Source organism: Diadema antillarum, unplaced genomic scaffold (genome assembly GCF_040938485.1).
Source record: "Diadema antillarum isolate AM-2024a unplaced genomic scaffold, OU_Dant_1.0 scf00000025, whole genome shotgun sequence".
NCBI classification, from domain to species: Eukaryota; Metazoa; Echinodermata; class Echinoidea; order Diadematoida; family Diadematidae; genus Diadema; species Diadema antillarum.
In genome coordinates, this window is record NW_027270914.1 from 1,815,637 (window position 1) to 1,828,838 (window position 13,202).

The following is a 13,202-nucleotide window of genomic DNA, read 5'->3' on the forward strand; positions in this document are numbered from 1 at the left end:
TAGATAGGGAGAATAGAAAAAAAAATAATGATAACCTGTGTAACCAGAGCAGTTGCCGGAGACAACAAAGATATCATCTATGGCGATGTCACTGGTTGCCTCAGAGCCTACTGATGCATTTAGTAAGACCTGGTAGAATACGGCATCATTACCCAAGGCATCAATTTCAACCTGTAAAGGACAAAGTAAAGTTGATTCCGTTTATGGCTTATCCTGTTTACACATACATGTACATACACAGACTCACACACACAAAAAAAAAAACACACACACAATATACATCTCTATTTCTACATATGATATATCTTATATAATACATATCTTATATATTACTATATGTCATTTTATGGAGACAAATTTGTGTCTCCTTAATATTTCTAACTATATTGTATTCCATTTAATCCATGCTTTACTGCTGACAATGCATAATGCACATTTTCCATACACTGTCTCCCTATAGCTGGATAAAGAGTATGTACAATTGTACATGTATGTTTGTCTGTGCATGCATCACAGAGATACAGAGATTGTCCTTATGAAGAAATGTTCACAAGCAATCAACCAAACACAAATACATATTTTTTGTGAAAGTTTGGTGTTGTGAATCTTAAATAAAGGGTCTTCTGGCCTGAAGGTAAAACATGTCTGACATTTGATAATAAATAATGGTGAAAAAAAAAACAGCCCATGTATATTCAACCCATTGAGGACAGGCTGATTTTGCTACGACACCCATTTCCCATAGACACCTGCCGAGTATACTCGGGACTCGTCCTCAACGGGTTAAAGAGTTTTCCTTCAAAAGGTTTAATTTAATTAGAGTCAATGTAAAGCCTGCTGCATATTAAAATGAGATTGAACTTACTAGCATGTGCCTCCAGGCTTCTCCTTTATCTCTGAAGATAGCCATGACAGTGGAGCCCACAGTGTCAAATGGCTTGAGGGTCTGGACAAGGAGTCTATCCACCGTCTCTCCTGCCATGTAGTACCAGAAGCCAACACAGTATGGGAAACTGGCAAGCAGGTCTGGAGACTTCAGGATGGCTGTCTCAAATTGTGCATGAGAGCTTGCCTCCATGTAAGCATATATTCCTGTTTGGAAGAAATCAGCATGATGAATCAATTCTTGATGATAATAATAATAATAATGATAATAATAATAATAATAATAATAATAATAATAATAATAATAATAATAATAATAATGATAATAATAATAATAATAATAATAATAATAATAATAATGATAATAATAATAATAATAATAACAACAATAACAACAATGATGATTATAATAATAATAATGATAATAATAATAATAATAATAACAATAATAATATTAATATTAATAATAACAATAACAACAATAATAATAATAACAATAATAATAACAACAAGGAAAAGTAGAAATTACGCGGTGCGTAACATATGTCCCCGCCGGAAGTAGCATTTTGTAACAAAATGTGCAATATAGGTAAAAAATCAAGGTCAAAGGTCAAAGAAGTCAAAGGTCAAAATTCTGTGTAGAAGTTTTGAAGCCCTCACCTAGTGCCATCACATAAAGCAAATGGAATCGAAATTGGGTTAGAAATGGCGAAGGAGTAGCATTTTGTAGCCAATGTACAATATAGGTCAAAAATCAAGGTCAAAGGTCAAAGAAGACAAAGGTCAAAATTCTGTGTAGAAGTTTTGAAGCCCTCACCTAGTGCTATCACATAAAGCAAACGGAATCGAAATCGGGTTAGAAATGGCGAAGGAGTAGCATTCTGTAGCAAAATGCACAATATAGGTCAAAAATCAAGGTCAAAGGTCAAAGAAGTCAAAGGTCAAAATTCTGTGTAGAAGTTTTGAAGCCCTCAACTAGTGCCATCATATAAAGCAAACGGAATCGAAATCGGGTTAAAAATGGCGAAGGAGTAGCATTTTGTAGCAAAATGTACAATATAGGTCAAAAATCAAGGTCAAAGGTCAAAGAAGTCAAAGGTCAAAATTCTGTGTAGAAGTTTTTGAAGCCCTCACCTAGTGCCATCACATAAAGCAAACGGAATCGAAATCGGGTTAAAAATGGCGAAGGAGTAGCATTTTGTAGCAAAATGTACAATATAGGTCAAAAAATCAAGGTCAAAGGTCAAAGGAGTCAAAGGTCAAAATTCTGTGTAGAAGTTTTGAAGCCCTCACCTAGTGCCATCACATAAAGCAAACGGAATCGAAATCGGGTTAGAAATGGCGAAGGAGTAGCATTTTGTAGCAAAATGTACAATACAGGTCAAAAATCAAGGTCAAAGGTCACGACTGAAATTCTGTGTAGAAGTTTCAAAGCTCCCATGTAGTGCTATCATATAAAGCAAACAGAATCAAAATTGGCTCATAAATGACAGAGAAGTAGCAAATTGAAGATTTTGATCACACACGGACGCACACACGGACACACGGACGGACGGACGGACACACGGACGGACGGACGGACGGACACACGGACACACACACGTACGGAGCCCGTTTCATAGTCCCCTGCTCGAACTCGTTCGGCGGGGACAATAAAATAAACACTCATATAGCACTGAATACTGACATTTATAAGTGCATTGATACAGAAAAAATATTAAAGCAAAATACAGCATTGTGTACTTATATAACAACTACAAAAAATTAGGAATGTTGAGTAAACAGATAAGTTTTAGGCAATGATGTGCCACATTTGCACGCCCAACTCAGTAACGTAAGTGGCAGATACATTTCTCTATCACCAATAAAAGAATGGAGATCCTACCCAAGACTAAAAAGGCTAGACTACAGACCGTAAGACCTTCTAAGGGCGTGGTCACAGCAGCGAGTATCATCAAAGGGATGTGGGATGGAAGGTTTACCCCTATAGACTCTTGATGGGTGTGGTCGGGGGACCAGCCTCCACTACAGTCCATGAAATAGAAGGCATTGCCCCCCCCCCATCTCTTAAACACATTATACACTCACTCACTTATCCACTGGGTGTGGTCATTAACCCGTTGAGGACGAGTCCCAAGTATACTCGGGCAGGTGTCTATGGAAAATGTGTGTTGTAGCAAAAACAGTCTGTCCTCAATGGGTTAAGTAGAGCTCTACCACAGTAGGGCATTTCCTCAGTACAAAAAGATGTCACTTTATTATCCATTTCCAATGTGCATTACCTCCCAATACTATACTATTTTTTATAACACTTTAAAGAGAGATAACATTGCCCCAAAAATTGCTTCAGAGAAAACAATTTTTAGAGTTTTAGACAAAAAAAGAAAAGAAAAAAGAAAAATATTTTTGGGGTAACATACAGTATGTGTTGCTGGACAGACATCTATGTACGTGTACTAACATATGAAGGTTAAATAATGTTTTCAACTAAATGGACTAATATAAAAGATAATATCAACTCCAACATTTTATTTAGCATTGTGTTTTATACTACATGTATTTCTAGACTTAGTGCGTAACATACACAACACGAACATACAAAAATGCAACAGTGTTAAAGCAATTTTGGGGCAAAGTTATCTCTCATTAAAGTGATCTTAAAGAGGGTATTGCATTGGGACTAATGTACTATGGAAACAGGAAATAAAGTGACAGCCCTGAAAGGTACCCTCTTACTGTGGAAATGCTCAGTACACATTACATCAGAGAGAAACCAATAAACCTTACCCCAGGACTCCCAAAGGGTGCGGTCATAACCCTTACTCAAAGACTCCCAAACGGTGCGTTCATAACCCTTACCCCAGGACTCCCAAAGGGTGTGGTCATAACCCAGAAACCTTACCCCAGGACTCCCAAAGGGTACAGTCATAACCCAGAAACCTTACCCCAGGACTCCCAAAGGGTGTGGTCACAACCCAGAAACCTTACCTCAGGACTCCCAAAGGGTGTGGTCACGACCCAGAGACCTTACCCCAGAACTCCCAAAGGGTATGGTCATAACCCAGAAACCTTATCACAAGACTCTCAAAGGGTGTGGTCATAACCCAGAAACCTTACCCCAGGACTCCCAAACGGTGCGGTCATAACCCTTACCCCAGGACTCCCAAAGGGTGTGGTCATAACCCTTACTCTAGGATTCCCAAAGGGTGTGGTCACAACCCAGAAACCTTACCCCACGACTCCCCAAGGGTGTGGTCATAGGGCGGACCGGTTCCATCAGATGGTGTCCTCCCCTGGATCAGCTGCCACTCAAAGTCATCCAGGTTCTCCTCATTCTTCCAAGTACAGAAGCCACTTTCAAAGGAACAAGTGCCAAGCGAGAGACACTCTCCAGACAGAAGGCTAAAGTCATCTATGGCAAGACCAGCTACAGCTGGGTACTGCAAACTGGATACAGAAATTACAATCTGGAGAAAGAACAAACAAAAAAGATGCAAAAAGGAAGAATCATCACAATATTCAGACATGTTTTTTCCATAACTTGTTTTGTCTATTGTGGCTGGAAATTTGCAGGGTTTTTCATGTTGTCAATTTACAAGCTTTTCTCTGATTGTACTCCTTCAGCATCTGCCCAAGAAGTTAAATACCGGTAATAACACTCACTATCATCCAACCCTATTATCACCATAGCAACAAACAACACTGCATTTCTCTGTAACACCAGTTTACTTTCTACGCAGTCATATCACTCTACACATCATCAGTTTATTCCAAGCATCCTTTTCATCACCAAAAATTTTTGAACGAAGATGATGTACGCCACTGCTACCACTTAGTGGTTCCTTAACCCATTGAGGATGAGTCCCAAGTATACTCGGGCAAGTGTCTATGGGAAATATGTGTTGTAGCAAAATCAAATCGTCCTCAACGGGTTAATTACTTCTCTAGCAAATAACAAGCATCACTGCTGCTAAGAAACAGCATTAATTTTAAAACAATGCATCATTTTGAATATAAACATATTCTTCTTCAGTTAGGTTGATATGTCCTTGCGACAAATCAGAGAGGCATCTCATTTCCTCTTCAGCTACTGTATATGCCATATACACTTATATTTTGCAGAGCTTATATTTTCACAACTTTTGCAAATCCAGTGCTTTTCACCAATCTAAAAACACACACAAATATTAAATCTGATCCTGACATGAATACAACATGCACATGCATACTTGTACTTGGTACGCAATATAAACAGTACATGAACAAGGTGCACGATAATAAAAATGCCTCTCAAAATCAAATCATCGGTAAGTCTCAATTTAAAAAAGAATAAAAAAATTATTCTCGCAAGATACGGACGCATAAAGTACATGTATTACAGGCAACAGCACCTAAACACAATGTATTGTTCATACAATTATTATCTTCTTCAGTCAAACTGATGTTAAGAAGAAAATGTAGCACAAGAATATCTTACCACAAAGTCATCACTGGCAGTTGCTGTGACCTCAATAACATGCCACTCCTCAGCAAGGGGTATGCCACCTATTTCTCTCAGTTTGATTGAACTCTGTGAGACCACACCCTTTTGGTAAACCTGTGTGTGTGGGGAGACCAAAAGGAGCTTTCACACTTACAGAAACTTTTGTTTGCACACCTGTGTAAAGACATGTTTCATGCTGATGGAGTTGTGTCTTCCTTTGTCAGTGTGAAATGCACATACATGTACATGTATGAATAACATTTCTCACAAAGATGTTCCTCAAACCATGTTTAGCCATCACTTAAGGACAAAGAACTAAAGTTTGAAGGCTATGTATTACATGTACATATATTTTCACCATTGTGTAAGCATTTATGGTGGCCCAGATCAACCACAGAAGAGAATTCATGATGAATACAATTGAGACACAGTATCAAGATGTGACTGGTAATCCTAAGATCCTACTGAAAGAGTCTCCAATCAGTCACTTCCACATATTGGTAATAATGTTCCATTTCCTCAGTATTTAAATGATAAATGACTTACATGACTTCTTTCCTTATGTCTTGCATGGAAACAATAGGATAATGATTATATAAATGTATTTGATCAAGAAGACACGATGGGTGGACATTTCTCTCACCGTTGCATTGTTTGTATGATTTCACGGTATGAAATTATATTCCAGTACAGAGAATTAAAAGAATAAAAAAAAGAAGAAGAAGGCATACAAAAGGCAGACAACAGAAACTTGTCAGAACACAAGGGCCACCTGTTTCTGAATTTTCGTATTCAGCTCCACCTGCAGCACTTCAACTAGGTCACTCAAAATCTTACCTCCAAGTTGAGGGCATCAGAGTTGGTCATGTAGTACCAAATCTGAAGACACATGGACGTTTTGCTTGAGACAGGAAACGCACCAGACTCCATGATGGCCACGTCTGTCTGGCTCTCCAGGTTGGTCATATTGGCAAACATGTAATTACCTGCAAGTCCAAAAGCAGCAAGTCAACTGGCATATGATGAATTGGCACCTTTTTCTCAACAATGAATCATGTGCAAGTGGGTAGCATTTAATGTTTTGTTTCCAGACATGATAACGTATTTACTGTTTTTAGGAATGGGTACATTGTAATTTCTTAAACTCTTTGCATGCCATGTCTGACTCAGGCGATGGCTTGCCAATTTCGCATTATTTTGCTCAGGTGCACAGCCATGCACAATCTGATTTGCTATTTATAAGAAAAATAACGAAAGCTTTGTCATACAATTTACATCACAGTTAGCAGAGCTTGCAATTTTCTCTGCAATTTTGCTATACTGCACTTCTAGGGTAATTGCTTCTATGAACAGTAACATGGCTTTGAAAGACAGAATGCCTTCTACAAGCACTCATGCATTGCAGTCTTGGAATTAGGTTGAAGACAGGGGTGGTGGTGGAGGGTAACCATAGCACACAAAGTTATGGAAGTAACCTGCCTACTGTGTCACTGTCCCTGAGCTGGGTTCATTGTCATGAGACATGTCATTTCTTCAACAGCTTTACCAGAACCTCACATACCACCACTATGCATTATTCACACCAAAGGGGGATGTAGATGTGACCATGAATCGCATTCTCCTAAAATTTACAAAGCAGAATCTTGCTTCATCTTTTCAAGGACGGACTGATTTTGCTACAACAGGCATTTCCCATAGACCCCTGCCTGAGTATACTCAGGACTCGTCCTCAACGGGTTAAAAGTGTGTGGATACACAATCTAAATTGCCAAGCATCTAAGTCCCTGACCTATAATACTGCCAAGTATTTCTGATAAGTCTCACAATCTCACTTCAGTTCTCAGAGTTTGTCCTTCTGCATCAATCTGTCTTATTTAATGCCCTATCTCAGACAGTCTCAGACATAAAATATCAAGTACAGTGCACTCAGGTTATAACAAACACGGTTATAACAAAATTCCGGTTACAACCAAGTAAATATTCAGGCCGAAACATTATCCGCTCAATGTTTTTCTATTATTTATTTGTTTGTTTATAAAGAAATTTTGATATAATGAAAGAAAACTGCGAGTTCTGAGGACTTCGTTGTTGCGGGAGTCCACTGTATTGTGTTCTGTTTTGTTTGCACTCTGGGGTTAGTCACCTGCTTGATTCTATCAGTTTGTTGATTACTGATTCTTTTCATTCGGTCAATCAGTCAGTTTCTCCATCAGTGAGTCATTATGAGTATGTAGTTCATCCATGCATTCATGAAACTAGTCACAGTTAGTCAATCAATCAGTTTTCCTCCCTCTCTCTATCTCTCTCTCTATCTCACTCTTGCTCTCATTTGCATGTTCATTCATTCATCAATTTGTCCATTTGTTGAAATCAGTGAGGCATATTTGTGTTCATTCAGTGCTTCATATCTAATCATATTCACGTTAGTGTCATGATCTACTGTTAATATTTGGACAGACCCCCAACATGTTACAGTTGGCAAACAAGAGATGGGGGTAAGAAGGGCCAGAGAGGGGCGTGGTCACTCTTACCGTTGATGGTACGGTAGGAGGAATCATAGGGTGGCACCACCATAGACGAGGTAGAAGCAGTGGTCATTCGCTGCCACTGGACGCCATTACTTGGATCCTGAGTGAAGCCGCAGTCACCATTCTCAAAGTCACAGATACCTTCAAACAGTCAACACAAACGAGAATTCACTATTAAAAATGCTACAAAATATCCACGCTGGCATATGCATCAAGCAAAAAGAGAATCACAAAAATATTCAAAAGAGACAAAAAGAAAGTATGCTTAACTAAATGGTATAAGAGGGCATATAATCCCATTGTCCTTTGCATCGCTGAAAGATTCATCTGATAGGAATATCTACAGGATAAAAGTTCATTTTGTCACAATCAGTTGCAAATTACCTGTTCTTGAACAAAATGAACTTTTATCCATTGTATTTTGCATTCTGGTTTCTCAAACTCACACACATCCCCAGACAGATGCTTAAATTTCTGCACACAAAAGGTTATGTAATAGGAAACCCGGGTGGGAAGCAAAACAAATTTGCAGAAGCCAACAAATACATGTGATTATTTCAACAATGTCATTAAAAGGGAAAAAATCTTGACAGCAACATTTTCTTTAAAAAAGAAAAGAAATGTAAGACATTTATTTTGAATAATTGATGCTCAAGTATTAAAACCCAATGAAATGTAAATTATCTTGGCTAAGAAGGCAAGTAACTAGAAACAGGTACATGGCATATGAGACTATGAATTCTGAAGAATTATATTGTGTGTCTGTAAAGAGAAATATAGAAATCAACCTGATTTAATTTGCATTAATTATTGTAATTGACTATCATTCATCATAAAAAAATAGAAAATACCCCGTTTGTTTCCTTTTCAATTAGCAAGATTAAAGAGTGAAATTTGATCTGTAGAAAAGAGGAAGAGAAGAAGAAACATCTTTTCTGCCAAATTTGGGAAGGTTGGTGTCTTTGTTGCATATATCAAGAAAATTGACAACTCATGAGCATTTTCATTGCTCAAATTATGTGTGTATGTCTTGGCTAAGATATATTTTTCCCTGACAATAAATCTTGAGTCTATACAAACATGATAAATGCTAAAACTCACTTGGAGTACCACACTCTCCCGGTGTAAAGCTGATGTCATCAAGAGCAATGTCACCCATGAACTCAGCTCCTCGGACAGCCTCAAAGGTCAGCTGGGGTCAAAACAGACAGTATTGCAGAAATCGCTTGTAATATCAAAGACAACATAATGAACTCATGATGATAACAATTATGAAATACATCATACTGTCTCTGAAGATGTACTTGCTGGTAGGGATATGATGAACACAAGAATCAGTGCTCAAAATATCCACCGGCCATCGGCAATTTGATGCCATATAATACACATATTTTTGAGGGTGTCTGTACTTTTATATGTTTAAATAAGACAATAGGTTTTCGTATTCATTTCAGGATATTTCAAACTTGCTTTCCACAATGTACATGTCTGTATAAACTAACCTATTTTCTATATCGGCCTACTAGGAATAAAATAGATGCATTCAGTACTGCTCTATTAAAATTTGATATATACAGTATATTTCATGAACTTAAGGGATTTTTGCACTGTATAATTTCCTTGCACTCACAATGTACTGCTCAGTCCCATTCATAGTGATTTGTGCTGGGTTCCACTGGGGACCCTTCGGCTCTGTCTCGCTCCAGATGGCCTGTGGTGAGCTATCTGAGAGAAGTTGACGATACACTGTGAGTTCACCCAGATGGATGCCATACATCTGGTACCAAAATTCCATGCAGTACGCCGTCTCTGCTCCATTGTCCAAGAGTGATGAGGTCAGTTTAGCGACATTGCCCGGCTGGACATTAGATGCCTCAATGTATGTATAGTACCCTGGAAACAGAATGGTGGAAATAGTGGAAGAGATTGTTAGCCATAGTAACCCTGTGTCAGGACTTCACAAGCTTGGAAGATGATGGGAACATTAAAGACAATGAAATCGTAGAGATACTCATTCTTGCAAAATAGTGATATTAAGTCATCCCTTCCACATACAATTATGTTTATGACCTGTTAACAAGCAAATTTTGAAACACACTTAGCTTAATATCATCAAAATACCTTGTTATATACAATATATGTATATATATATATATATATATATATATATAAAGAATATATATATATATATATGTATATATATATATATATATATATATATATATATATATATATATATATATATACATGTATATATATATATATATTTATGGACGTAGACATTCACTGGATATTAAAGTGAGTGTAAGCCAAATAGTGGGAGCAGGGCTGCAAAGTTTCTAAGGGAGTCAAAGTACATGTGTGCACACTGAAGACCAGAGCACACTGAATTCAAAAGGTTGTATTAAAAACATTGAAGAAAAAAGAAACACTATGAGCTGCAGGGGAGCTAAAGGAGAACTACTGTTGTTGATTGTATTGTTATCATTTTTATTGTTTATAAGTAATATCATTACTTTTGTTATCCTTCTCATTATTATCATCATTATCATCGTGATAGTATCTTTGTTACCATCACTGCAATGATTACTCTTATATTGCTGCCAACCTCTACACAATCCAATAACAGAACGCCACAGGCCCATAGTGAAAGGCCACATTATGAAAGAATAAATCATATAGTGGTAAAAATGGGTAAATCACAAACACTAGGTTCGATAAATCATTTGTACAAAGAAAAACAAAACCAGATTTTCATTTCAGAACTTGTTTTTTAGAGGGAGAGAAAGAGATGGGTTCTCCCCTGGAGTGCAGAGCTCCCTACCTGCTTGGTTCCCCAAAGTATGATCAGCCCCAGGGCCTGTGCCAGCACTATCTGAAGCACCAGAACCAAGAACCCAGTTAAAGTCGTCGTCATCAGCCTGGATCCACATACCATAGCCAGTCTCAAAGTCACAGTTGTAAGCAGTTGGTGCTGTGTTCAGTGAGAAGGCAGGGAGATTATCAGAAAATTAGCCACTGCTCCTTTTTAAAGGCAAGGTGTTCAAAGTGAGTCACAATGTCATTGCATATAGGAGAACGGAGTACTGTTCGTAATAGAAATTTAAAGATAATAAAAAGATAAGATTCATAAACCTTGAAACATCTTCCACATCACATGAGATACTTAATAGACAAACCCACAGAATTCATATACATTGTAATTGTCACCCACCAACCTCATTAGGGAACAGACAAGATCTAAACAGAGCTGCAGCATGTAGTATCTGGTATGGAACTCTCATTTATATGGTTTACAGGGAAGAAATGTTACAGACTGACCAAGGTAATGGCTTCACCATTCATCATTTCACCATTCATTATTTATGTTCATAATTTTGATAGTATTGTCAGAAATGATCTTCACTGACAGGAGGTCAGAGGATTACCAGCTTCTGCAGAGCAGTCATCCTCCTGTAGCTCGATATCATCGATGGCGATGTCTCCCAGGGTGGAGCGGCCGATGGTAGTCGTCAGCAGGATCTGAGAGGTGAATCCTCCCTCTAGGGCTGGGATGGGTACCTGCAGCAATGGGGATATTATGGCTAGACATGAACTCTTTGTGTTCTGTGAGTACTGATTGACATAGAAAACCCCATGGGATATAGCATTGCACACACTGTCTAAAGTCTCTTGCACAGAACGAAAATGGTAACAGGTATGGTTTACCGGACAGCATGGTAATTCCGGATGCACACATTGTGTACTAATATGACATTCAGTACACGCCGGATATGTGGTGAATCATGGGTATGAATTGTGATATTGGTGCAAGGAGGACTAGGTGCGAAAGACGTTGATTATTTACCTAGAAGAGTATAACTATACAACATGTACCGCTACGCTAGATTATCTAGCAACGACAGTGTTCTTTCCATCTGATCCTATACTACAACAAGTTATTAAGCATTTGGAATTTATACTTGACAAAGTGATTGGATGGATGTGATGTCTGTGAATGTGACATACAGTAGATCTACATACAAGCCATTTTTCACAAAATGAAAAGGTACTACGAATGAAATCTACTTTTTACCTTCAGTTGTTTCCATCCGTACAACTGGTTACCCTGCAAGGTTTTCAGTGTGATGGGCTGTGACAGCGAGTTGCTGGATAGCTGAGTAGTGAGTGATCCAATGCCATCGCCGTACATGAAGTACCAGTAGGAGAGGCACTGTGCCTGTGATGAATCCAGTTCGCCGGACTTCACGGTGGCCACAGCTCCCTCCATATGACTCGAAGCATCCAAGTAGATGTAAACACCTTGATGGGATTGATAAAACAGACGTTCGAATCATGGCGAGATTTTACCTCCGTCGGTTTTTCCTACTTCTCAATTACAGAGCTGTAACGCTAGACATTTTCTAAGACACAGCAAACCGCAATCAGACCTCCTTGTTAATGATAAAGATCAACGAAGCAGCACCGCGCAAAGTAGTACATTTGTATCCCGACAAGTGACTTCCCATCTCCCTGGCTGGTACACTCTCTCGCTCACCCGATCACAGACACTGATCGGGCTAGCTAGTGTTATGTGCTGTTGTTTACGCATGCACATGCAGGCATGTATAACACGTGAAAGGTTGTTTACTTCTCAGATCTCGTGCACGTGGGTACCAAAAATCTCTTTGGTGGGTACACACTTCAGCGTGCAAGGCGCGCGCGTACAGTGAAGTCTGCTCTTTGTGTTCTGTGCTTGCCACAATGAAACTTTCCACCAATCATAAGTTGACGGCAGGTAGCTACCAATTTAATGGGCTACTACACAATACTATGTATAAGTGTATTAGTATATCGAGTTAGTGTTTTTACTGTCTGCCAGAAAAATAACACATTATCCGTTAGCGAGTAATGTTATTGGTATGATAAAGAAACTAAATCCATTTGATGAAATGTTACCATATGCCGATTGGAAGGTATGATCAACGTCTGGCCCAGTGTCAGACGTCAATGTTGGGCCATGATGTAACTGCAGATCGAGATCGTCTGCGTTCTCCTCGTTCTTCCACGTGCAGAAGCCGTTTTCGAAGTCACAGCTGCCAAACTGCACACACTGTGAATCCGACACTTTGTAGTCGTCCACGGCGATACCAGTGGGGACGCTGATGTCATTTGTTGTGGCCTCAAATCGAATCTGGGTGAAAATGGCACAGGTTTTTCATGACAGTAGTCTGCACAAATTTGTAAAGAGAAACTTGGGACATTCACAACAAGCAAACATTCGAAAATGTCTGGACTATCAGGCTTGATGACAGGATATTTAGACC

General features: G+C 38.7%; 1 protein-coding gene across 1 annotated transcript in view; it reads right to left on the reverse strand.

Annotated features, from left to right (window-relative positions):
• Nucleotides 1-13,202, reverse strand: part of LOC139734015 (MAM and LDL-receptor class A domain-containing protein 1-like) — a 32,652-nt gene that overhangs the window by 2,325 nt on the left and 17,125 nt on the right. Inside the window, exons 10-21 of the mRNA XM_071644824.1 lie at nucleotides 12,835-13,069; nucleotides 11,972-12,198; nucleotides 11,325-11,457; nucleotides 10,721-10,870; nucleotides 9,527-9,789; nucleotides 8,998-9,088; nucleotides 7,900-8,037; nucleotides 6,206-6,354; nucleotides 5,363-5,482; nucleotides 4,118-4,352; nucleotides 866-1,092; nucleotides 36-171 (exon numbers count right to left, since the gene is read on the reverse strand). Of these exons, the coding sequence (XP_071500925.1) occupies nucleotides 36-171; nucleotides 866-1,092; nucleotides 4,118-4,352; nucleotides 5,363-5,482; nucleotides 6,206-6,354; nucleotides 7,900-8,037; nucleotides 8,998-9,088; nucleotides 9,527-9,789; nucleotides 10,721-10,870; nucleotides 11,325-11,457; nucleotides 11,972-12,198; nucleotides 12,835-13,069 (2,104 nt within the window). The remainder of the gene's footprint in view (nucleotides 1-35; nucleotides 172-865; nucleotides 1,093-4,117; nucleotides 4,353-5,362; nucleotides 5,483-6,205; nucleotides 6,355-7,899; nucleotides 8,038-8,997; nucleotides 9,089-9,526; nucleotides 9,790-10,720; nucleotides 10,871-11,324; nucleotides 11,458-11,971; nucleotides 12,199-12,834; nucleotides 13,070-13,202) is intronic.